A 27,772-nucleotide genomic window follows, 5' to 3' on the forward strand; every position below is an offset into this window, starting at 1 on the left:
ATTAAACGATAATTTTATTAAAGAATTAAATACATTTAAAGAAAACATTTTCTGAATCAACAAACTGAACGGTACAAGCTAATTACTGGTTTAATACATTTTTAATATTAAAAAAACAATAACAATTTTCGACTTGAAACAACAAAACTGAAAAATCAGCATTAAAAATGAATGAATATAAAAATACTAAAATCGAATTCTAATAGTAATAGTTTATATACAGAGTTTCAGGCTTTATTACTGTGGAGGGCTACAGAAAACAACAAATTATTGGTCATTTTCTTTTACCTCAGGCTTGTCTTGGTTTTCGGAATTATCTGAAGCTACTACAGCTTCTGTCGTTTTGATGTCTTCAGCTGGTTTTTCAGCTTCCTTTTTCTCACTAACAGTTGAAACTTCTTCTGAAGTCACAGTTTCAGCTTCTTTTTTCTCGATAACAGTTGGAACTTCTTCCGGGGTCACAGCTTCAGTTTCCTTTTTTTCATCTTCCATAGTCACAGTTTCAGCAACTGGAACTTTTTCTGAAGACTTAGATTCAAATTCTTTTTCTTCACTCTGAACCGCATTTTCTAATAAAACAATAAATGCAAATTTAGTGCGATTGAAAAGTGAGTTAATTACCTATTAGTTCAACATTTAATTCATGATTAGTACTTTGTGTAGTCTCGATTAGGTTAGTACTCTCTTCGATAATGTCAGTTAGTAATGATTTAATAATGTCTATGCACTCTTCATCACAAACATCCTCTTCAACACACTCATGAAGATTAGTACTATTTTCAATGATTTCCGCAACCAAACCCTTAACAAACCCTTCATTACCGTCAAGATTGGCTTCAGTACTGCTGGTACTCGTTTCATGTGTGGAATGTGTGTCAGTTGTTCGTGTTTTCAGCGGACTAGATGTCGGTGTTGTGGTTTTAATTCCGTTCAATTCGAGTCGAATGTCATTCAAACCGAGGTACAATCGAATCATATCGTCTGAAACGAATTCGGCCTGGAAGACGGTGGTTCCTAGCCAACAATAGAAAAATAGTTTCAAAATAGGTAACTCTTCAGTCAAGAAGACATGTTATTAAAGCGAAGCGAAGAAAAGGGCGTGCGCTTTATTCCTTGTAGTAAGTTGTTCCTTTTTCCTCCCTTCGTATCAATTTTTAGAAAGTTTAGGAGTTAAACAGCAAAACGTTCACCTGCGACAAATCACAAAACCAACATCGCCTAAACGTTGTTTAGAAAGTTGAGAAAACATTTTTCGAAATTTGAATTTACTCCAGTGGCCACTATAATAAATTAAATGCAAATTCTGTGATACTTAGTGTACAGTATTTCAAATCTAAAGTAGTGCAAAATATTTGATTAAAAAAAAAATAATTTTTGAGATGTCGCTGGTGAACATAAGTCCTTCAATAACAATTCTTTTTCACCTCTCTAATTTTGTTATACTTTTAGACTAATAAAAATGCTTAATCTTTTTTTTCATATTTGACTTAGTGATTGGTTTCTAACCTTTCATTTCTTGGTCATACGAATATTTGATAAAAAAAATTGACATTAAAAACGCGGTTGAAAGTAGGAGTTTGTCCCTTTTTGTAAAAAAAATAATTTCAGTTACAACTGAAAAGGCTACAAAAACATCTGGCTTGTTGACCAGAACAAAAAAAATATAACAAGATTTCGAAAAATTGTATGAAATTGAAAATCATTTACTGAAGTGAAAAATCAAATGTTCTGGCATCTTCTGTTAGTTTGTGCTTAAAGCACTAATCAATATTGTGAAAACAAAAAACTGCAACTCTAATTCTTATTACATTTTTGGAAATGAGTTTTTTGCTAAAATCTCATTTAGTTTTGTTCAAAGTCGATACATTGAATAAAATATGCATTACAATTAAGCAGGTTAAAAATTATTACGATTAACGATTAATCAAAGAGAAAATAAATAAAATAAATAAATAAATTACAATAAAAGCGCAAGTTGAATGTGAAAAATCATAACTGTCGTTTTCAGTAGGATTTTTTAGTTGATTGAACAACTTTAACTCTCAAAACTTAACTCTTAAAGCGTGAATTTATAATAGTACTTCATGTTTCACCTATTGTTATTAGTATATACTGAAAACAAATAATTTAAATAAAAACCTTTTATTTTCAAGTGTTGTATACATCGTACAGAATGTCTCCAGATTCCTAATACTTTCAACCTCAACTTATGTTTAATTTTTGATATGCTAATTTGATTTTGATTTTTTAAAATGTACCTCTTCATACAAAGCCTAAAAACCGTTGCAAAACAGAAAACATGTTATTATGATATTAAGAATTGTTGATAGTTTTTTATACTTTATTTTTTCTTTGTATTAATTACGACTTTTCGTAAATATGATGTTCTTTTTCTTTGATCACTGATCGCAATTGTATCTGTTGAAATCAAACACATATGTACTTATTTCAGCAGTTTTCATTATTTTCATATTATATGACGCCTTTTTTATTCTTAGTCGGCCCATTTATTTATAGTTTTTTTGTTTTTAAATTGTGTTCCTTGATAAGTTTTCTTAGTTTTCCCGTTTGTGTCGTACTTATTTATTGTTAATGATATTAGTCACTTTAATTATCTGTTTTAAAATTCCTCATTTCGGAATTTTCATTTTCCAATCTTAAAATTCCTCCCAGTTTTTTCTTCAGGCGACGTATTATTTTGATTTTTTCTTATTTTCCACTTTTTCATTTGGTTTCCCACGTTATTGTGTATTTCTTAATCTTCATTAGCATTGTTTTCATTTTTGATTATCACTTTACCATGTCTCTCATATTTCTCAATTTAAATTCCCTCGCTATATTTTTTTTCTTTTCTAATTGTTTTCAGTTTCTGTGATTAACTGTTGTATTGTTTTTCATTTCATTGAGAACAGTAAAAACTTAGTAACTCAGTTTCGTTAGTGCTTTACTTTTGTTTTTTTTATTGGTCTTTTAATTTTATAAACTAATATGAATGTGGTCAATGTAGTAACAAATAAAACGCTTTACAAATGCATAATCATTTTTTTAATCAACTGATGGAAATGAGAGATGAAACTGTCCTCAAATTAAATACACCTAAAAAATTAATTGGTTATCGATTAATGAATTATTATGGAATTATTTTTTGAATAATTATCGATTAACCAATTACCGCAATAGTCAAGTAACCTTTATATTAATTAATTACTGAGTAAGGAAAAAGCCCTGGCCTATTCACTGGTTGTTAGATCAATTCAATTTGTATTTTTTAACACATTTTTTATATTCTTAACTAATTTCTATATTCATTATATTGTTTCTATCAATTTAAAATTAACTATGCAAATGAAATGCGATTTATTAGTGCATTTATTATATTCCACCTTTTTGTAATAAAAAGATAATAAAATGTAACTCTAATTCGGAAGTAAAGTTACCGTTGGGGGCGTTATTGAGCTAGGTCGAAAACAGTAACCATAATGGCGGGAAAATGTTTGTTTGGATATTTTGAGCGTTGTACAAATTTTGAGGCTTCACAATTATTACATTGCCTATGCGGAATGACTATTGTATCTTTGGTGGAAGAAACGAATCTTGACAAATTAGAGATGACGATGAAAACACGAATAACGAATGACTTTTTGGTTCACTTTCTTTATTGGAAAATTATTACAAAGACATTGAAAAGCCTACCTTTTGGCATAATTTATGTTTAAGTGTATAAGCAGTTGTTAATCTTAATTGTAATTTTGTTGATTTATCGAAGTATTTCATGATTTTATCAGTGAAAAAATTCTAACCTAAAATTCACAAACTTCACTAATTTATTGAGCCCAACTTTGTGTTCGCTGTGATCCATTACTATAGTCTTTAATTAGACAACTGTTTGATAACACTTTGTACAGAAAATTTAAATCTTTTTCACTTTTTATCCACTTTCAAATTCCAACAATAAACACTTTATACCACGAAAAACAGCAGAACCAAAGTCAAAGCTCGTATTTACCACCACGTACTTTTAAAGTCATGCTCTCTAATGTAAGTAATTAACACTATAGACGCAAAATTGTTAAACAATTCATTAAATGTCATTTAAATGTGGAATAACGAAATTTCGTTACTGTTTTCGACATAGTTCAAAAGTCATCACCAGAGGGCGTCTAGTTAATTTTATTTCCGAATAAGAACGAAAAAAATGTTTTCTTTGCGAACCTAAACACTTGTTTAAAACTGATTATAAATTCACTTTGTGCGAATGATCTATATCATTTATGGAGCAGTATAAATCTACACCTTTTCCAATAATTCAGAATGTATCAGATTAATTTTTGACTATTTAACAATCAATTGTCTTTAAATAAATAGTGATACAAAGAGGCTTCAATGAAATCTATGAACTTACGCCAGAAGCCAAAACTTGGTTATCTACCATAAAAGTTTTGTAATTTTTTCTTTATACAATGTATTATTGCCCTTTTTTTTCTGTGATACGAACGAAAATCCTATATAATTGCAGCTGCCACGTCAAAAAAATAATAGGAAAATTTGCTTTACGCAAAGTGGAAAAGGAAAACATTTTCTCTAAACTTACCGTTATTATTCATCTCTGCAAACTTCTTTACCGAGTCCTCACTCCAGACACCATCGGGAAGCGGCTCCAACTTAAACTTCGTTTGCATCTCCTCACCCCCTTTTTTAACCAACACAATCTCATCCAACCCTTCAAAACTCTTAACACTCACTTCCTCAGTCTGGGGCACAATCAACGTAGTGACATCAACCCCATCAAGCAACAAAACAACGGACGCCGTCTCGCCAGTACTCAACTTATTCACATGGAAAGTAGTTTGACCATCTGCCGCAATCTCGACAAACTTCCGGACCATTTCCGGCCCCCAAACCGTCAAACCTTCCGGTTTTTGTAGACTACATTTTTGCGCCAGTGGTGGCAACATAACCAAATCTTCGGGAAGATCTCTCAGACTACAACTCGTACAAGAATTGCCATAATCGACAAACAGTACTTCAATCCCAGCGACAGTATTCGACAAAATCCGGGCACGGTACCACATTTGATCATCGGGAAACAACGCCGCGCATAAAACCCCCGGAGCCAAATCTTCAAGTTCGGGGAAATTTTCCGCTCCGGATAACTGTTCCGCAACCCATTCCAGGCCTTCGACACAGTTTTCGAACTGGATCCAAAACTCGGAGGGCGAATTTAAGTGGCTAACAAAACCAACAGTACTGCTTGCTTCCGGTACGACTTCGTCAGGAAGCGCCAAATTCTCCGCGATTAAAATCTCGCGAACGTTGGTACCGTCTGAGTACAATTCCACATAGTTGGTTTTCTCGTCTTGACTGATAAATTGTGCGGTGAGATTCTCAACACTGGCCAATTGTTCGAAGCGTTCCGAAGCAACACTTGTCCATTCTTCGTCGATTGGTTTGATTTTGAGGCGACATCTGGTCGCATGAACTTCCAAAGAAAGTAAATCAGTTGGAAGGGTTTTAACGCGAGTTGTGTGGTTATCCAGAACGTCTGTATTGCCATAATCGACAAAACGTACCGTAGTTATGTCGCTATCAGCGTCTAAGACTTGTGCTCGGTACCACTGTTGATCCACAGAATAGGGTGCAGCACAAAGTACTCCAATAACTGGATTTTCAATATCGGTCATTTCCGGAGCTAGTTCCTGAAGCCTCGCTTGCAATTCTTCGATACCTTCAATCGATTCGGCTAATTGTAAATAAAAATCACTCGGACTATCAGTGTGACTTAGTACGACCTGAGTACCGCAAGTAGTTTGAGCCACTTCTTCGAGATTCGGTTTTTCGGTTACGTCAGTCGCAATTTGTTCAATTTGTTTGCCTTCAGTCGGTACTACAGTCACTTCCTTTTCCTGTAAGGTGCCTTCTAGCCCCGTTTCGGTAAACGTCAAATTAATCGAAACAAATTCACCGATTAATTCTTCCGTAACACCTTTAATCGCTATAGGAACACACAAAATGGGAATTGTCATAAATTCGGCGGTAAGTTCTCGCAAAGCATCGAAATTAACTTGTTCCGAATTGCCATAATCTATGTAATTCACTGTGACTTGTTTATTATCGTCGAGGCTTACGACACGGCCTCGATACCAATTAGTGTCTGGGCTCTTAACGGCATAAACGAAACCTTCGGTAGGTGTTAGGGGTTCTTCGGGGGTGAAACTTTCATAATATTCGAATGCTGAGTTTAGGAAGTATTGGATATTTTCGGCACAATCGGCCGGTTGAAGATAAACTGTGGTTTGTTCAATGTGTGCAATTTCACCGGAAATTTGCGAACTAAGGATTAAGTAAGGACAAAGGAGTTCGACCGATTCGTAGGCGCCCTCGTCGTTGTTAATAAGCTTGATTTTCGCACCGTTTTCATCGTATAAAGTCACTTCGAGTCTGCAACGATACAAAAAATATTGGTACTGTTTTCATTATCATCAGGCTCCTGAAAGTGTATACAAATTATGTGTTCACTGGGAGGGGTGGGGCAAAGGGGGGAAACGGCTAAAATAGTTTTAAACTATTTTAAAATAGTGTGCTCCAGCTTAGAGGTCGCGTCAGTTGCAAAGAAATCTGTAAATTTAAAGGAATCTGTCACACATTTTGCTAAAAGTAAAGAAGGTTCACTTAAAAATAATCGACGTGGGCACACTTCTCTTTTTAATTCTTTGATTTATCAACAGCCGATTATTTTGCTGTCGTTGCGGTTTTTGGCGACATTTTGTTTTAATGTGTTTTAGAGACTTCAGAAAACGATTTAACGTGATTTTTTGGGTGTTTTTGTGATGAAACATCTCTACTTTTATATGGATCTTTTATTTGAATCTAGTGTAGAGTGTGAATGACAGTGTTTTAATGAAGGATTAATCAACTTAAGGCAAATTAAGGTAAACGTTATTGAAAGGTGTCTATACAACAATTAATTGCGATTTCTAGATATTAATCAATCAAGGATCACACAAACTTCTCTAATAAGGGAATTTCTTGATGTTTAGGAGATGAAGACCGTCCTTGGAGATGATAACGGTTCTTGGGATGTAATTGAAAATCCCATGAAGACGAGTTAAATATAATGTGCAGTAATTAATAGGTATATCATAATAATAAATAAATTTATTGTAGTTGTGAAGCTAGTATTTTGTGAAAGCAGGGAGTTTAGGACTTGCTATGGTTCAAGGTTTTCAAATCCGCCATGTCCCTCTATGTCTTAATCTTTTATGTTGTTTTACACAATGTTATAACGCCTATGCCTGTTAAAAAAACAAATTTCGTCCTTTTTGTGATTGCTTAAGTTAGAAACTAATCGAAAAAACGTATTCTACAAGTATCATACAAGTTAATCAATATTAAAGCCTACTATTATTATAAATTTAAATGATTACATGGTAGTTTTAATCAGTTAACTTCCAGTTATAGTTATGTATATCAGATATGTGGCTTTTTATTTAAAATAATTTTAGCACACTTGTAATTCTCTTGTGTTTGAGTAATTTACTAATAACTATGATGCAATCGAGATTACTTTTAAAAAATTTCAAAACTTATGAAGAACTTTGACATCAAACTGTTAAAGTACGTGTTAGGGCCGCTTTTACAAACGTCCGTAAACCTTATAACCGCGAATAAATTTCGAAAAATAGTTGTTTAAATTTAGCCTTAAGGGACTTAAAAATTGGACTATTGTCAAAGGCTCCAAGCAAAATTTTGATGATTTTTTTGTTTTTCTGAACAGTCTGTAGACAAGTAATCAAACCAACAAAACTGATGTATTTATACAGAGTGATCCCGAAATACTGTGTCTGTTAGCAATCTGAATTTAAATTTTAAAGGATACTAATAGTGTACACTTTCAGGTAGCAATTTAATAATTTAATCTGATGCCAACATACTCAGTTTCTCTGGATCATTGTGTATATTTAGACAATGTATTTACATATATTATTACATCTGAGTATGTTTATGAAGAACAATTCGAGTTAAATTAATTTTGCCTATACATTCCAGCACGTTATTATTTTTTTAATAAATTTTTATTGGAAAGACTTTCATTTTATTAAGCGATGTTAAATGTTTTTGTGCTATTGCAACTGTTACAGATGCTTTTTTATTAAAATGTCTCGTAACAGTGCATGAGTACAGAAACATTTAACATTTATAATTCTTTAAATTTGGAAAATAAATAAAATGTCCTGTTTGAATTTCCCGCTATTATCGAATTAGTTCGTTCTCTCAGGGTTAGGTGGCGCTTTCGCGAAAAAACGAGGGGTAGACAGAGAGATTCGCTTCTTCCTCTCTCTTATTCTATGATTATCATTTATCATTAATTTTTTATCGAAAGCGTCAAACCAATTTTTGGATCACGTTAATAGTCAGAAAACAGTCAACTATAAAGAAGTCTTTTTTAGAACTATCAAAAAACCCGAGTAAATAGTGAGTTACAGATTCGTCTGCAGGTACAGTTTTTTTTAGATAAAAACTGAACTTTAGACGTTCGGATTCTCCAAACAATTCTGTTTAGAATTTTGTCAATTCTGGAGTATTCCTGGCGATCCCAAGATATTTCTAAAATTCCGTAAACGAGTGTTAAACAAACTTTAAAGATGTTAATAACTCGAAAACTATCGGTGCTAGCTAACAATATTTAGCACGTTCGAATTCCTTAGGCGATTATTTCGGCCACAAGTAGTTACTAATTTTTATTAATATCATCCAATAATTATCACGCTTTTGGTACGAACTTTGATCCAAAATGAATATTTTAAAGTATTTTGCAGAAACCGCAATTTCTTATACTTTAGAAACAAATTACTAATTCAAATATGAGAAATTAAAATATTCAGTAATTATATCCCGAGTGATGCCAAATACACCAATAAGTATGAAGTATGAAAAGTGCAGTGAAAAAGTCTCTGTTGGTGAGACAAGACCCTTAGAATTAAAAAAATCTAAGATGCAACTTTTTTTGTTGACAAAAAGTCCTTCTATCAAGTAGGTATATTACTTGAGAACGTGTGTCCGGTGTTGTGCTGTCAAAATTTAATATGAAATTAACCTCAAGCGTAAACTCTTAGATGCCGTGAATTTGAGACAAAACTGGATTCCAACAATAATTTAATTTGCTTAATTTTTTTGACATTTTTCCTCTGGCATTGGGCTTAAATTCCGCAGACATATGTGCTTAATGTTTAAGCTTAGTTGATAGAAGCACGTTTTGATCGCTTTGTATTTATTTCTTCAGGGCAAATGACAAATAAAACAATTTTCAAATTCGCCGCGACGGCGACGTTTCGACACTTTAAGAGAAGTTACAAAAAATTTTGTTTGTTTACTTTCGGCCCACTTTCATAAAAACCATTAAAGTGGAATTGACTAACCTGTTACCATGACAACTCATATAATTTCTATCACAATGGTTTTTATGAAAGTGAACCGAATGTACAAATTTTAATTGATCATATGATCAATACTGTGCGATTCTCGGCGTGTTTAAAACTTTTTTACCAAATTAAATAATTTTTCAGATCGGTGTATTTGGGTAAGAAACGTGTTTCAAAGTTTAAAAAAAAGTAGGAATAGCACTTCTTTCGTTACGCTCAGAAACAAACGAATTTCAGTGAAACATGCAAAATAACTTTCATTTAATTTTTGTAATTTTGGAGAGAATTTTGACAAAAATCTAATTGACTGGAATAAAATAAAATTAGTATCAATTTAGAGCAAAGTTTACATTTTTTTTAGCCAGTTTTAGCCATTAATTAATTTTAGTCATTAATTTAATCCGCAATTACTTATCATGAATTGAACCAATTTGATTGGTTGATTCACGAAATTAACTTAAACTTAATTTAATTTAATTAGTGCTTTAAATAAGCTTTCTTTAAAACCGACCTCAGTGACCAATTAAAAAAAAACACAAAAATTGCAGTTTATTTCGACCTAATTTCTTCGGTGGGATTTGAATCACATTTTGAGCTTATTTTTGCTTCTAAGTAAAAAACTTGCTAAAAAACCAAAACTTTTCGACTTAATTTAGTGATTTTTCGGTTTGTTTTAGCGACATCTCTGAACTTTTAGAGTTTTAGCTTATTTTAATGAAATTTCGTTCAAAGCGAGCTACATCAAGAAAAAATAACCTCAATTTTCATTTATTTTGTGATTTTTATGTGTTTTGACTAGTTGATGCACAATAATCAGTTCCGACCTAAATAAGATACGAAACACCAATGTAGATCCAATTCGGTGAATTTTCATTCAATTTTCTGTAAATGTTTCGCAAACAAAAACTAGTTTTTTCCTCAACAAAACTCGAAAAAAGCTAAATAACACTCATTTTTAAATTGGTAATTTTTCAGTCACTTCAACCGAAATCTCGAAAAAAAACTGAGATTCTAGCAGTAAATGCTCGAGAGCGACAGAAATGACATTACTTTTAACCAACATTTATTACTATAAAAAGTTCTTGTGGAATAAATTTAATAATGAATCACTGATTGAAAGTTGGTTGAAATAATCCAATTTTCACAATCAAAATTTTTCTAAGAAAAAATCAGTTTTGATATAAAAATGTATTTAAAGATTTGAAAATTCCAGAATTCACAAAATTTTAGGTCCAATCAATTTGATGAATATTTTACTCCAATAATTTAGTGATTTTCCACTCCGTTTCTAATAAGAAAATGAGAAAATATCTTCAAACACGTGTCTATTTGCTTCAAAAATTTGAGCCAAACATTATTTATTTCTGAAAGAAATTTGCTCAAAAATCAGGTAAATCGAGTGAAATAAATCAAATAAAGTTTTGGCACTAAATCGCTCAGACAAGTTTTATTTTTACCTCAAAACATGTGCTTGAACTCCCCAAAAAGACAAAAAAAATACAATTTTGGCTATTTTATGGTTGACATTTAATTTTTGTACAATTAATTTCTTATTCAAAAACAACTAGACTGAATTAAGAATGTCGATCTAATTCCGTGATTCTTCAGCTAGGAGCTTGAATAGGTAGGAATAAAATCATTTTGTGTTTTTTTTTTGTTTATTTTTTATGCAATCAGGAATAAAAATAACCTAAAGTGATTAAAATACCACCAATTTCGCCTTATTTGTGTGAATTTTAAACGTTTTATGACCAAAACGTTTTTTTACCAAGTTTTTTTGATCACACCTGACCTGACCTGACAAAATCTTGTAAAACAAATGATTCAAAAATTAAACTCAGTGGAACATGCTAAAACACTTAACATCAACTTCAATCCAAATTAGTGTGTTAAATTTGTACAATTCATTTTTTAAAGTGTCGAAAAGTCACAACGAACTTATGTAACTGAATTAATTTTCTTTCAATAAATTAACGTTTTTTCTAAAAACACTTCTATAAATTCAATTCAATGTTAAAATATTTATCTATTCAATCATCCGACGTGACTTTGCCTACAAATTCCACTGTGCAGCGTTTTTATAAAAAGAGTAAATGCTTCATTTCCCAGTAATTAACAATAACAAAACGATAAGAAAATGTTTACGTAAATAACTCACCTATCCTCTTTCAAGTCGTCGACGTAAACAATCAAAATGTGGTTGATCTTCTCCTTGAGACTATCCTCCCACGTTTCGGTCGATGCACTCAGATTAAAAACACTACATTTCAACACAGCACCGTTCTGCAGCGACATCAAGAAATCACCCAAACTATTAACACTGAGCAACAACGCTCTAAATTGCTGTCCAATCAGTAAAGGCAATTCGGGTTCTGGTGGCGTGACACAAGCTTTCGCTAACCCATCTTTCAACAACAAGCTTGCAATATCTTCGTTATCATATTTCAACTCTATAGCAACTCTTCAAAGAAGAAAAAAACACACTATGAAACGCGAAACCAAATTTCAACAAAATTACAATACCTTGTATCTTCTGTTGAAATAAATTTACAAAAGAATTGCTTCTTGTCGAAATACTGACCATAGTTATTAGCTTCAGGCCAAGTGTCTGTAGGTGGGTCAATTCCCCTCAATTTACAACATATAGCCTGAGCGGGAAGTTCCATAAATCGCTTTTCGATTGGCCACACTTTATCTATCACAGAAACATTACCAAAATCGACATAATAAACTTTATATTGAGAGCCTAAAGTCTCCAAGACTTTGGCCCGATAGAGGACACGATCTTCGGGAAATAATCCAATTACGGGGGCACCAACAGTTGCAGTACCCGCCTGACGGCCTTTGTATGCTTGTTGGATTTCTTCCATCATTCGTTTGAACTCGTCCTGTCAAAATAATTAACAATAATTATTATTATTACATATTTCTAGCAATTCAATGCAATAGTAGAGAATTTTTTAATTAAAAAATTAATTTTCTGTTAATTTAATTTCTAGATGATATTGTAATTGTATGTGGTTTGTGTGTACTATTTTGATTACATATTGGAAATTGGATTACATCATTTTTTAAATTTAAATAATTTATTATCTTCATTGCATCTGTTATACAGTGAGCACCAAAATTATGAAATAGGTTCATAAAACTGAAATTATTTGCTTTAAAAAAAGTTCACTATTCTCAATTAAATTTAAAAATTTCCACATTCCGGTTTTTGAATAATAAATGACGTCTTAGACATGTTTAATTAATGGAATCCCCTAATTTTTTCAACCATTTCGAATAAATCTTTTCATTGTCAACATGGCAACACCAAAATGTTATATGTTAGGGTAAATTTTAATACCAACAAAAACAAATTTGCCTCATTCCAGATTATTAGAAAAAGTGACAACAGGGCATTTGTATTTTTTGGAATAAACTTGGTCATAAATTGAGAATTAATGTAAAACAAAAAAAAATTTTGTTATAATTATTATGGAACCTAGTAACAAAGAAGACAGCAGTAACAATTCTTTAATTTTTGAGATATACAGATTGTATCAGAAATACCTGTCTTAATTTTAATAGGTAACAAAGCACAACAAATAAAACATCTTTTCTATTTATAATTTGTCAATAAAATATTCGCAAATTTACTTAATATTTGGAAAAAGATAACATATTTAAACGTGTACCCGTCTATGGGTACAAAAATAAAAGAGCCAAACTATTTTCGTTGTGATAGAAACGGACAATTTAAATAATTTAAAACAGCAATGAAAATTGTTGCTATGAATGCAAACTAATTATTAAACACTGACCAGCTCATTTGCACAAAAAAAGGAAAACAGTGAAAATTATAAATAAGAATATTGTAAAACGTTATATAAAAAGTTGTTATATTTGAAGAGTTTTATTCCGTGTTAAAATTAACACACGAATTTCTGATACACCCTGTTAACATTCCTTTGACCAAAAAATATAACTGATTGAGCTTTTTTGAGTAAACAATTTTCGTAGAATTTTTCACGAATAAAAACATCCACTTCAGCCAAGTTAGAAAAATCTTCACTGAAAACGCAACTTTAGTAATTTATTAAAAAAAACACACTTGCTTGAAAGCAATATTACTAAATTAGAAGCGATTTTGATCAAAATCTGATCAAAAAAATCGATGTCATTTAAAAAACATTTTTTGTAACTCTACTACAGCAACTCGTGAAAAATGATCAATTGATCACACTTTTAGGACCGGTTTATTGAAGTGTCATTAATTTAATTCGCGTTATTAGCTGATCACGTGACCAAATTGAGCCAATTTGATTAGTTTATTCGGGTTGTTAACTTTTAACAACGTATTAAAATTTGATGCTTTCTATAAACCGGACCTTAAAGTACTTAATAATAATAATGTACTAATTAATTAAATTTTTCGTGACATAAATATATTAAAAAATGTAACAAACTAAAAAAATAGAGAAAAACACTTACTTGAGTACTTTCAATCTGGCAGTAAAATTGTGACGGATTATGGAACCAACTAATTACAACATTAGCCTCAGTATTGTCGACATTTAAGATTGTAAATTTGGCTGTACTTGGAGCAGCATTAAGTACCTCAGTAGCGGTACTAGCTCCAGTGTTCCATCCATCACCTGAATCACCACCAAAATTACCTCTAGGTGACCTGTTTGGTTTCCTAAAATCGGGTTTATTGTTCCGAAAATTGCCCCCTTTTCGGAAACTTTTCTCGGAACCGCTCGAACTGAGTTCGCTTGCCTCTCGCTTGAATTCCCTCTTTTTAAAACCACCACCAGACCTATGTGTCGAATCTGCATTCCAATCACCGCCGCCGTCTTCAGATCTATAATCGCATTAATCAAAAAACGCGTCCAGTGATTTAAATGTTTGCAAACTTTTTCCACGGTTGAGAACTATCTTTATCTCCATTATTCCAGTCATTGTTTCCGTCTTCAAATCTTTTTCTCGGTTTGAAATTGTCTCTATCTCTTGGTTGGAAACCTTTGCGATCACCCCAATCGTTGTTTTCCCGCGAATTAAAATTCCGCTTGTCATTTTCGCGATTGTTATCCCAATCGCCTTTATTACCCCTCGAATTATAATTCTGTCGATAATTTTCCTTGCTACTACCCCAACCATCATTAGGAGAATTACTATTCTGTTGGTCATTACCACCCCAACTTTCTTTGGAATTATTTTGCCGGTCATTATTTCTATCCCCACCCCAACTGTCTTTCTCTCTGAAATTTTTACGCTCATCTCCACTACCACCCCAATCATTATTTCGATTATTCCGATCCTTGTTAAACCTATCCTGACTTTTACTACAACAAACAAAAATGTTATCCCATAAAAGCACGAAAACAAAATTACTAACTTGAAACCACTGTTTTGTTTCCAAGAGCCCTCAGTGTTTCGTGATTCGTTTCTATTTCTATCATTTCGATTAAAACCTTTAGTGCTATGTCTTTCGCTATCGGTGGAATCGTTTAATTCGTCTCGTTTATTTCGATCGTAATTTTTACTACGAAAAAATAAAACGGTTGTGGAAAAATCAAAATAAATAACTGAAACTTACTTGAAACCTTTATTGTTTTGCCTCCAAGTATTGTTTTCGTCGGGTTCGGAGTCGAAGCTGTTTCGACTTCTAAATAAAAAAAATCTTATTAATTACTTAGACATAACTTAAGATAAAAGTGCTTTGTGCAAACATTTTAGTTCCAAAACCTTTGTTTTATAATTACATACAATTACAGCGCTGCCCAACCTTTCTTAGGAATCAAGAAATAAATAAAGTGAAAATCAATTAATATCGCATCTTGCGTTTTTATAGCACAATCACTCAAAATTAGTTTCTGGCTCAAGAACGTTATAACGTGGCGCCCAACGTGGGGCCCCATCAAGAGATAAACAGCTGGATCAAGTTAATGATAAAAATGCTACTCTAAAGAACACGTTTAAAAAAATTTCTCTGTGATTTTTTTAAGACGGGACAATTTATTTCTTAATGGGCCAATTTACAGAGACCGAATTAAAATTTCATCTAGCTCGATTAAAGTTGCAATTTGCGTTGTATTGACAAAACTCAAATTAATAACAAGTTAAAATTTGATTTCAATTAAATGTTAGAAAACTTGTAATGACTATCTGAACAACAATAAATTAACCCTAATGTAAAAATCGCTGTAATAATGATGAAATCAAATGAGTTAATAAAAAATTTTTCTTTATGCTGTTTCGTAAACTGACTGAGGTTTTTAAACTACTCTAACAACAAAATACCCTGAAAAACTAAACTAGAATCCAGAAAATCGATGTTGTTATCATCATATTCTGCTTTTTTTCTTTCTTAAAAGTAGTATCTACCACAAAACGGCAGTATTGATACTAGAAACCGAGCTGGAAACTCATGAGAATATCGAAAAGTGACATCCAGTTGTAGATTCTACTAAAATTTCTATGCAAAAATGGTCATTCGATCAAGTAAAAAAAAAACTTGAAAAAACTAGAGCTTTATTTAAAATGTTTTTTTACAAGATGTAAAACACATCATTTTGACTTTGTCTAGACTAAAACCAAAGATATATTTTTTAATAACACATTTTTTTATTTAGGCTGCTTTAGTTTTAAAAATGCAGTAACTTCTAATTTTAGGAATTATTAATTAGATATAATTTATTAAATGTATCAAAGATATAGATTTAAATAAATACATAAATAAATACCACCATTTGAATTTATAATTTGACAAAGCTTTATCATTTTTTTAACTTGTATGAAAACGCCGATTGTGATAACTGATCAAACTGTAGGGTCAAATAATAATGTTTTGAATGACAATATTCAATTAGAATACATTTTCTACCTCAGTTTATGCTAGTTTTTCAATCAAAGACAAAAACCGCCTACTATAATTATAAATTCGAATGATCGCATGGTACTATACTTATTGATGTATGCATTCCTATTCTACTTTTCTGTTATCCCGTTTACCGCAAAACTGGAGGAATTAATTATATAATTTTGTGTCTTCTGATGGCTAAACTCTTTTAAAAATGTATACACAAAGATTCTGCGGTTCTACGGGATTGTATGAAAGATGTAATTTAGATCAGCAATTTATACCCCGGGCACGTAACAAAGTGGCGCCCAACGTGGGGTCCGATACAAAATCATATTTTCATATTCCTTTGTACTTTTTGTTTATCAGTGTTTATAATGTTATATGATGTTTGTTTTTATTATTAACAAATAATAAATCTGGTTCTAGTTTAATCATATTTTACCTTATTTAGTTGAAATCTTGGCAAATAAGTAAGTTTCTCTCTCAAAAATAATCTAGGGGAACCATTCAAATTGTTTGATATCATAATGGAACAAAATTTAGCAAATTTTTAACCTTCTTTCAAGAAATCTTGGATATACATAGAAAATAATATCTTTATCTCGGGCCTTTATCTCGTTGAACAGCGCTGACATTATACAGGGTTGCTATTATAAATGGAACCGGTTAAAAAACGACCAAATTTAAAAAAAAACACAAATATATATTTTTTAAACAAACATGTATTAAATTAGTGGTAGAAAACCTAATACACCGTTTAATTGACTCTTGGCACCTTTAAAAAAAATCAAGTTTACAATGTAATTAAAAACTTAAATATGCATAAAAAAACTAAAACAGTATTTGCATTAAGTACAAATTGCAACATTCTAGCTGAAACGGTTTAACACCATGGACCCTATTCCATAAATAACAACCCTGTATATAAAAAAGGTAATACACTTTCTTTACTTTCGGTCGAATAACTACAGTGCATGACGTGCAAAGTGTGTAAAAGAAATAGGTGTGATTTTAGCGGTCACAAATTTACTAATTATATTTGTCAACCAAACCATATTGAGAAGTGCCAGATTCTTAATAATTTATAATATTTATTCTGGTGACAGCTTAAAGAAATGATGTAATTATGTGCAGGCAGACATCACAGACAAAGAAACAAAAGACAAAGGATCTAAGGCAAGCTGATTGCTTACCGAGGTCCTCTAGCATCCTGCCTCCATGCAGGATTGCCATTTAGAGAATCACCCCACTGTCTATGCCCGCTATATCAACAACAATTTAAACTTTGAAAAAATAGGTGTTAAAAAAACACTTACCCCGGTTTACGTTGTTCGGTCCTTTGCGATGATTCTCTCGAATTAAAAGGCTGCGAATATTTCCTATGTTCGATTTTATTACCGGCTTGCACCAACATCGGACTGACTTGAGACCGTGTAACTGCGATTTTATCCAACAATAACGACGCCACATTATAATTCGCCGAATCGATCAATTCGACCAATGCTTTCTTGCCTTGCATTTCGACAACTTTCATCGTAAATTCATGTTCCAAAATAAGTTCTTCGAGTAGATTATCACGTTCGAGATCTGGTTCCATATTCTGGTAACCGTTGAGACAACATTCAATGGCTTGAGGCCTCATTTTCGTCAATTGTTTCCCTTCGATCGGTTTGAGCAAATTCATCGAAACAACTTCCTCATTCCCATAGTCAACATAATGGACTTTAACCTGTCCTGCGCCCAGCACTTCAACAATTTGACTTCGGTACCATTGTTGATCTCCCTCATATAATGCATAGCAAGGCAATCCAACTTTAATTGTGTTACTGTTCAAAGTTTCAGCCTCATTACACAAAACTTGAATATCCAACATGAGTCGTAATAATTCGTCTTGTTTCGCTTTCAATTGGACGTAAAATCGGTTACAACTGAAGACGTAACTGATTTTGACGGTTTGACTGAAACCGCGATGGAGTGTGATGTGGTCTGGATAGTTGGACAAAGCGGCTTTTGTGACAATGTCCAGAGCGCTGATTCCCGATTCGGGGTCCCAGAGTTCGCATCGAGGGAGTGATGTTCGCGTCGTCATCGGCATAACTTTCATGTGGATGAGACGATTGTCGACGAATTGTTTGAAGGCGCATTGCATTTCGAGCGTGACGGTGGATTTTTCGACGCCTGCAAGGGCGAAACGGATGGCCATAACTTTAGGAATTACGAATTTGAAGGGGATTTCGTAAAGTGATTCTAAAGGGATGACTTCGAAGTTGCCGAAATCCACATAGAACACCTGGAAGAGAATTCTTATTTACATAATGAAGCTTATTTTACTTTGTTGGTAAAAGTAAATCAAAAAAATTTGAGCTCTATTTTGCTATTTTCTTTCAAAATGTTCGAAATTAATAGACAGCTTAAACCCCATATGCTAATAAACAAGCAAAACTTTAATTGTATCTAATTGATTTATTTATTATTATTTTCAGGTTTCGTATGACTCTTCGTATAAAACGGAAAATAGACAAATTGTAAATGAATAAATAAATGCAGGAATTTAACAATACGACCGAAAATTTTAGGCGTATATTAAAAACAAAATTGTCAATTCCAGTCGAACTCATTCAACGGTTTGAAAATTAAATTGAAATTATTATTATAAGCATCATTACAGACACAGGAAGTAATGAATTTGTTAATAGAACAACAATATCAAGATCAACAACAAGCACAGCAAAAATCACTTATAATTCCCAAGAATCCACTACATGACCAAAAGTATTTTATTTTCCCTTAACACTTGTTGATGGGAAATGATAATTTTCAAAGACTACAGCTGTAAAACACTGTGGAAAATGGCTAAAATTGGACTCTATACCCTATTTTTAGAGCAACCCATTCGCGATACATTCCTTTGGATATTATGTTTGATAAAAAATAAGTCCCATCCGGTAAGCAGATCGGTCCTTGACGATCTTAATTGGAATATTAGGGTGTCGATTTTTTAAGCTCTTTTTATTAGTCGTTCCCAAGCCAAGGAAATCCAACAAGAAGTTTAAATAAGTTGAGTTAAATGCAGCAAAAACAGCCACAGGAAAACAAAACCTCATATAAAAAAAAATTGGAGTCAAGCCTTCAAAAAAATTAAACTTTGTTTACATTCTATTATTTTGACAAATTTTCTATCGCTAAAATAAAAGTAGCACCCTCTATATCTTCGAAACGACAAATATTCAGAGGTAACTTTCCTGTGTTTTCTATATAATTTTCTCTGATTTCGTCAAGATTTTCCCAAATTTTTAAATTGAGATATTTCGACTTCTTTGAGCTCTACTACCACCTTTTAAAATACTATTAGGACAATTACGACCTGTGCCGAAAAAAAAACTGCAACTAAAAAAAGGAATAGTAGTCAAACCCAGCCTGTCTAAAGGATGGTATCACAGAGGAGAGATAGATTTGATAGATCGGCAGTGAATATTTAGAGAAAACGATTATTGAAGTAGTCAATTATTTTTATATTCAAGTAATCGATTAGATGCTTAAATGGAAATCGCCCATTCTTTCATCTTTATCCTTTTTTTTTTTCTTTTATTATTACATTTCTTTTATAATAGTTATTTATTAAACGAGTGGTTTATCATCCACGAGGTGAAAGAAATGAACGGATTTACACGAAAACGAATTGAATACAACATTTTATTCTTCAAATTAGAGGCTTAATAACATTTAAAATTATCATTCATCTCTTTAAATTTGTGCGCAACGATTAAATTCATCCTGTATTAAAGTAGTTCCTGTTAATATTGATTACTGTTTTTTTTTATTCTTTGTATAATTGACAAACTGTAATTATTTGTTCTGGTTTTGTCAGAAAAATATCTAAAATAGTAAATCAAATTTTAATTTAATTGTAAATTGAATAATGTTGGTGGTCATTAATGAGATAATAAGCGATATTTTATTTTGCATTTGATTAACAATTTTCTGATTTTTTATTTTTATTTTTATTTAATTTCTCGAAGACTAACTCATAGCCGAGAATTGTCAGGTCTCCAGAAAAAAAATAAGTCGAGAAATCAGAAACCCTAGTGACAGTATTCAGGAACATTATTCGAACGAAGCAGCAATGTGCATTGGAGTCCCATAGTCTTGATGAACAATCATTTTTGAATACTCTGTACGATTGTAAGTTTTTCTAACCTTAATAATTTGTACTTGAAATACCCATTTATTTCAATAAATGATTTAGTTATTTACGTAATTTATTTAATATTTTGTTGTACATATGAGATACTCTTCTTTATGATTTGTACTAAATAAAACCATGGGATTTTCTAAAATTATGATCTACTTATCCATGACAGTTACGTTAACCCGATGTCCATTACAGAAATAAGATTCCAACAAAAAAATTATGTTCTTCGGTGAACATTTTGGATCTAGTTGGATAACTAGATCAAAATTTGAAAAAAATCCCATGGTACTAAGGGATCCGAATCAAGGTCATCCTGGACTTATCTGCCTACGGAATAAAACTTATTTTTTGTCAAATATAATATCCGACTGGGTTGCCTATGATTAAGGGATGTAAAAAAAGTTAAATTTTAGCTATTTTACGGGATACATTCTTCTACTCGAGCTATAAGGGAAAAAATACGGTCACTGCTTTATTTAATTCAGAAATAATTTTGAAAACTAAAAGAAATCTAAAAAAATCAAGTCATGTGAAAATTATTTCCCATCAACAGTAAATGTTAAAAGAAAAATAAAATGCTTTTGGCCATGAAGAAGGCTCTTAGGAATAAAGAATGATTCTTATTGTTGATGGGAAAAAATTGGAAAAATTTTCAAAGACTTTACTACATAATTTGCTATGTTTACAATAAATAGAAAATTATGTAAGTCTATATAAGATTTTTTTTCAATTTTCAGATTTTTTTTGTATTAAATAAGGCACTGACTGCATTTTAAAAGACAAAACCCCTAGAGCCCGAGTGGAAGAATGTATTAAAAATCTTACTTAAAATGGCTAAAACACTGTAGAAAATGGCTAAAATTGAACTCTTTATACCCCCCTTAATCAGTCTTAAACATACAGGGTGATTCAGATAAGATAAAGAGCCTGACGATCTAGCGATGCAACCTAAAAAACAAATTCCATTTACGTCTTGATCTAATTTTAATTACGATTTGCATTTGCAATCAAAGTTTTCTTCTTTCATCGGTGCTAGTCATTATTGTCATTGTACCCTGTATTGCTGTTGCTGCAATGAATTTGTTTGCCCAACGTTTCCCAAATAGACAATATCCTAGAGACATGGTCTTTAAATGTCCTGAGTGGAAACTTTGCCTCTTTGCAAAAGAAGAAAACACACTGCTAGGACTTTGGAAAATGAAGTTCGTCTAAAAGCTTACATAACACAGAACTAACAGGAATCAGCCAGACTTCAGTTTGTCATTCTGAGAAAAAATAAATTTCCTACCTATCACGTTCATCTAGTACGAGAACTTAGGAAAACTGAATTTGAACGCAGATTAGAGTTTTGTCTCTTTATCAGAACATAAAGACAAGTTGGCAACAACTTACTTCAGAAAATTTTATTGTGATGAAGCCCAATTTTGTAACAATGACAGTGCACAACAGTCACTACTATGCTCAAAAAATCTACTGTGGCTAAGTGAAACACATTTCCAATAAATTGTTTTGGTGAGCGTTTAGTGTGGCATCTCGCATCTTTGTGTATCGTATAATCGGGCCATTTTTCTTCAAAAAAAAAAACAAGCAGAAGACCAGCATTTCGAACACTTTTTTCGCTAAAAGTCAATTTTTTGTCTCACTGTTTATTGTTGCAATTTATGATTTTGGACAAACTGATTACCTACCTTTAATGTTTCATTCTTTCATACATTTTGTATTGTAGTTTATACACCGAAAAGACTTCTCTACTTTCTCTATCATTCCGCGAAAACTAAATGGTAATAATGATCGTTCTGTGCGCTAATGTCAGAGTGACATAAGTTGATAACTTGGATTCAACTTGCAAATCCTAATTTAAACTGGATCAAAGGCGTAAATGAAAAGTGTTTTTTGGGTTGCATCGCCAGATCGTCAGGCTCTTTATTTTATCTGAATCGCTATGTAAGTTTTAGGCAACCCATCCACGATATATTTATTACATTTGATAAAAAATAAGTTTCATTCGGTAAGCAGATGGGACGACCTTAATTAGGATCTTAGACTATCAGGAAATGACAGGTACGCTGACTCACAAAGTGACCGATTTTTGTCCGAAACCCACTTGTAATTAGGCTGGTCAGTTTATGGTGACTGGGAAAGTTAAACATTTCTTTTACTGTCGTTGCCGACTTTTACTTATTATAAAAGTTCAGGGTCAACGTTTCTCAAAAAGTGAAGATATTTCATTGAACACAAAACAAACATAAAAATAAATGAAAAAGAAAATAGTTCTCGATAAAATAACCTTGAAAATTATATCCCAAGTGCTGAAAGGAGATTTTCTGTTACAACAACCCTTGTATTTTTTCCCGACACGTCTTACAATAAAAAAGGAGAGAAAACAAAGATAAACTTGTCGAGTCTGTCTTTCAATTATAAATTCCTTTGAAATCAGCAAGTCTCGAGTTCAAGTAATGCTAACCTAATTAATTTTTTATTAGATAATCCCGCAGTGTTTTGCATAAATAAGTTTATAAATATTGATACCTTGAATTGCCCATCAACTTCATTGGTAACCACCGCCCTGCAAATATGCCCATCTTCCGTACACCTCGCCAAACAAACAGTCCCCGGAATCGGAATCCCTTCAATGGGCGTCAGCGTCATCGAATTAATCTCCTTCATCAACTTCCCCAACACCTCTTCAGATTGCTTCAACTGAACGGAAAAATTGCACGGTCCATCAGTGACATACGACACATAAACTTCATATTGGCTTCCTGGTTCAAGCGTGAACGCCTTGTAGGTGGCAATACTCTGCTGCTGAATCGGGGGCGGCTGGAGCGGCGCCCTCGGCATCATGGACAAAAGCACGGCCTCCTGCGTCGTGAGCGAAGTGTTTCTCATGAGCCCCTTCGAAATCAAAACAATCGCCAAATCATTAACGCCCACAAAAAGCCTGACAAGATAGTGTTTAGTGACTTGGGCAACAATGCTAAAGTTAACTTCAGTGTAGCGAATCTCCTTGCAAATCTCCTCGAGATACGCCTCGTTCCACTCCCCCCGGGGGCACACGGCCTCAGCGAGCAGGAAACTGCTCGCCTGGGGCTGCAGGGAGACGAACGCGGTGTCGAACCCCTCCAAGGAGCGGATGTTTGACACGGGCACCACGTCCTGGTGGCCGTAATCGACGAAATTGACCTCGATGTAGCGATTATGCAAGTAATTCAAGCTGGTGATTCGTGCGCGGTAGTACTTGCTGTCTTTGTATTTCGCACAGCACAAGATGCCGATTTGGAGCGCGTCGGGACGAGGAATGCATAAACCGTTATCGAATTGCGGCGTGAAACTATGCAACACTTGCTCAATGTACAGCGAGGTGTTTTTGTCCGTTTGGCCCCACACTTTCAGAAACGGGCCCTCTTTCTCCACGTAAGTGATGAAGAGGCAGTTGGGTTGCGTCTCCATTGTACCCAAGTGGGATGTTAACGCTTATTTTGCCCACATAACACTTTAACAACGATTACCGGCACGAAAATTTGACAAGCTGAAGTTTAAACCGTGATAAAGACCAATAAGAAAGGTTAAGAAAAAATGGCGCGACATCTACGCATTTGTCATTCCAAAGCACGCGAACGCGCCAAATTCAAAAGTTTGAGGAATGAATTCGGGTTACAGTTTCGCTACCTAATCAAAACGCGATGAAAACATAAAACGTTCTTACCACCAGTGGCGGCTCGTCAAGTGCCGCTATCAAAAGTAATAATAATACATTCTAAAAAAAAAAAGTTTAAATTAATTTAGAAAAATTCTCTTCGTTCTAACGAAATTGTGTGAGTTTTTGCATTGAAAAACGTCCTAAAACGCTCAAAACAGGTAACAGGATGAAGGATCTAACATTTCGGGCTTCGTTGGTATAATTTTTTGTATAGATAGATCAATATTTGAGTAATACTATTTCTAAAGAAAAGGAGTTTTGTTTTTCTTTTTCTTTTAATGTTATTGCTATACTGAATCATATTTAACAAAGAGAATTTAAAGAAACCTATCGGAAGGTTCATCAGTACCAAAAAAAAATTTTAAATCAGATTTTGACTTCTTTTCCTCTTTTACTTTTAACAATTTAAGGATCGTGAATGATAAATTTATCAAATTAATGCATCATTCCACGAAACCTCGAAAAAAAATTAACATTAAAAAATGGTATTTATTTAGATTCCCACTCATAAAGCAAATTAAAATAGTTACTACTTAACTAATAATTAGGTGTAATAACAAGACGATAAAATTTTCATTATTTATTTGTTTTATTGTACGACACTGTCAAAATTTCCTGTTTTTGTCCTGTGTAAGGCAGTTTTAACAACTGTTTGGCATTTTTAAATAAATAAAACATCCGATTTACACTCAAACTCGTTAAATAAATAACTATTATTTATATCAAAAACAAACTAGACCTAAGGAGAAAAACGAAAATACTCGTAATATATTTTTTTATTTTCAAGCCTTCCTTACTGATTTATTTCAAAGCATTTAAACTCATTTTACATTTAAATATTATACTCAATTAAAAAATAACGGAACTGAATTAAAAATGGCATTATTTTAACTTTTTTCTTCTAAATCTAATTTTTTCTTCTAATATTTAAATTCGGAGTTTTTTTAATTTTTTTTCTAAACCTCATCAAAATAAAATGTAAGTACTACTTAAAAAAAAATTGAGATTTTTCGACGTGTTTTATGCAAACAAAGTAAATTTTTCACTCATAACTCACAAGGCGAACTAACATCAAACTAAATAGTCCAAAACAACGTCAATTTCGGTCTAATTTTGGTTATTTTTGACGAAATATCACAAAATAGGAGAGTTTTCTGAAACACAAACAAGATAACTCTAAGAAAAAAGGCGAAAATAATGTACTTTTTAATACGTCATTAGTGTTTTTTTAATGGTTGTCCTTTTTTTCGAAGCTTTTTTCAGTTAAATACGAACTCGTTGAAAATTATTACCCAAAACAAAAGCGAACACTAGCTCAATAAGTATGTCGAAGATGGCGTCATTTTAACTTTTTTTTACAAAATTTTGTTAAACATAAATACAAAATCACTAAACTAAGATCATACAAAAAAATCATACATTACCTCAAAGTTTTCTTACCAAACCTTAAAAATAACCCAAATCCCAAAATATCACGAAAATAACATAATTTTTGAAATATTTAATAATCAGCTGTAGCTCAGTTATTGGTAAAACCAAAAGTCGTTGGACTTTTGATATTTTGTAGACATTATTTATACTCACGTATTTCAGGAAAATATTTTTGATTATACAGTATATCCCCAAAAAGTATGACGTCATAATAATAATTTTTTAATGTCATGCTATTATTTTTTAGTGCTCATTAGGATGCTTTTCTAGCTTCTTACATGTTCTTAAAGTTTTTTTTAATCGGTTCAGGGATTACTGTTATAAAAAATAGAAACCGAAATAAATCGGTTTTACACCTATAGTTTTAAAAATAAATTAAAAATACAAACGATGATTTCTTGATGACATTATTAGTACGTACGTCTTGATCAAGGTCTAACAGACTTACAATTTTCAATTTATTTTCAAACTTTTTAAACTTTAGAGCCTTTTATTTTGCTTATTTTAAATGACAACCCATTATACCATTCGACGGGGAATTAAAAAATGAACGTTTTTTTCTTATTACAACCCTAACGTAATCTTAACACATTCGGAGTTATTTGATAAAAATTTGTTTTGTCAAGTATTTTAATGGTAAATTTAATGAATCTAGTTTGAGAGTAAATCGGACGCTTTATTTCACTTATGGTTTATTTTCCGCGTTGTGAACTAAATGAAACAATTTACTCGAAAACGAGTTGAATACAATATTTTATTCTTCAAATTAGACGACTCAACAAAGCTTAATAATAGATCTTTTAATGATAAATTTAAAGAATCCAGTTTGAGTGTAAATCGGACGCTTTATTGCGTGGATTTTTAAACGTCGAGTGATAACGAAAGATTTATCAATTTATCATTCACGAGGTGAAATAAATGAACCGATTTACACAAAAACGAAGTGAATACAACATTTTACTTTTCGAATTAGACCCAACAAAGCTTAAATTTGATTAAAATTTAAAAAATAATCTGACGCTGACGTTTCGTATTGAAAAGTGCCAAACAGTTGTCAAAACTTCTTTACACAGGAAGAAAACCATAAATTTTGACAGTGTCAAGGAATAAAAGTCAGTTTTAACGCAATCTTACATTACTTATTTAATGTCAACTCAATTCAACCTTCGATTTTCTTTAATTTTCGCTTTTCTGGATTTTTTTAAGAAGTGAAATAATGTAGTGAATCTTGTATAGGTATTACGAGCCGCCACTGGTTCTCATCTCAAGCCATTAATTACAATTTTTCGAGCAATTTTCTTGTTGCAATTGAAACGCAAATGGCTTGTCGTTATTAAGAGTATTAAGACGTGATCTGATTGGTAACTAATCTCTCGTGGATTAAATTACTTTTTCACTTACCTTCAAATCTCCAAATGCAAGAGTTTCATGGCACTTGCAGCACACATGCGGATTCTTCGTGGCCAAAAACGCAACGGTACTTGTAATGAAATTACAACACAAAATAGTAACACATAAAAGCTAACTCAACTAGCAACGGAATAGCTTTCCTATGACTACTACAGCACGATCCATGCTAGTGGGATGGACGCGGATAATTAAATAATTTTTGCCGGTTCAGTTCTGGTTTCTGGTTCAATCTCCTTTCATTGCATTGCTGGCTCAGCTCGTTCGAGTCGAATAAACACGAGAAACGTAAAAGAGTGGTTGGGTTTTAAAAAATGTGAAGTGAAGGCCAAAGAATCTGATAAAAAAGGTTTATGAGGGTGCACAGAAAAAAGAGGGTTGTTGATTTGTTGACTGTTTTATTCTATTTTCGCCTCTGGTTCTTCAAAAAATAAACAGTGTGGCACAATAAACGATATTTTAATGCCTTTGGCATCTGAAGCATTTGTAAATGATGAGTATAAAAATATCTGAATTTGTATAAGCATAGAAGTTTTCTTTGTAGAGTTCCTAATTCCTATATTAGAGTATATAGGAATATAGAAACTACTTCTTTCTATTTGTCATAATACTTTTTTTAATTTTTCGAGCTAAGAATTCAGTTTTTGAGTATTTAGTAAATACGCTAAGCTAGACCAAAAAAGCATTACAAATTGGTTATCTTCTGTAATTTGGCAATGTCTTTAACCAGGAGAGAGAGAGAGAGAGAGAGAGAGAGAAAGAATAAGCCAAAC

The 27,772-nt window shown here is 32.4% G+C and overlaps 1 protein-coding gene and 1 long non-coding RNA gene across 5 annotated transcripts; both read right to left on the minus strand.

Moving 5' to 3' along the window:
• LOC103312419 (maternal protein tudor) lies at positions 1-27,204 on the minus strand. 4 transcript variants are annotated; one of them, XM_008192983.3, is made up of 13 exons: positions 26,994-27,204; positions 22,991-23,356; positions 17,586-18,559; positions 17,463-17,531; positions 15,004-15,072; positions 14,803-14,949; positions 14,321-14,749; positions 13,896-14,268; positions 11,943-12,307; positions 11,578-11,880; positions 4,592-6,438; positions 622-1,014; positions 1-569 (listed from the first exon to the last, which is right to left on the minus strand). In XM_008192983.3, the coding sequence occupies exons 2-13, from the start codon at positions 23,348-23,350 to the stop codon at positions 268-270; spliced, it is 5,631 nt and encodes a 1,876-aa protein (XP_008191205.2). In that variant the 5' UTR covers positions 23,351-23,356; positions 26,994-27,204; the 3' UTR covers positions 1-267. The 4 variants fall into 4 exon arrangements, with proteins under 4 accessions (XP_008191205.2, XP_008191202.2, XP_008191204.2 ...); XM_008192980.3 differs by lacking the exon at positions 26,994-27,204 and having other exon boundaries at positions 22,991-24,070; XM_008192982.3 differs by lacking the exon at positions 26,994-27,204 and having other exon boundaries at positions 823-1,014; positions 22,991-24,069.
• LOC135266314 (uncharacterized) lies at positions 21,850-22,956 on the minus strand. Its single transcript, XR_010334268.1, has 2 exons — positions 22,150-22,956; positions 21,850-22,080 (listed from the first exon to the last, which is right to left on the minus strand). It is a non-coding gene; the product is annotated as an uncharacterized LOC135266314 (long non-coding RNA).
• Positions 27,205-27,772: the final 568 nt, after the last annotated feature.

This window comes from Tribolium castaneum, chromosome 5 (genome assembly GCF_031307605.1).
Source record: "Tribolium castaneum strain GA2 chromosome 5, icTriCast1.1, whole genome shotgun sequence".
In the NCBI taxonomy this organism is placed as follows: domain Eukaryota; kingdom Metazoa; phylum Arthropoda; class Insecta; order Coleoptera; family Tenebrionidae; genus Tribolium; species Tribolium castaneum.

Bases quoted from the DNA above. Each gene is read 5' to 3' on its own strand.
- LOC103312419 (XM_008192980.3), bottom strand. From the start codon at position 23,911: ATGGAGACGCAACCCAACTGCCTCTTCATCACTTACGTGGAGAAAGAG. The intron at 17,532-17,585 runs GTAAGTGTTTTT...TTGTTGATATAG, and splicing joins ACCGAACAACGTAAACCGGG to CGGGCATAGACAGTGGGGTG. The intron at 11,881-11,942 runs GTATTGTAATTT...TCTTCTTTGAAG, and splicing joins ATTTCAACAGAAGATACAAG to AGTTGCTATAGAGTTGAAAT.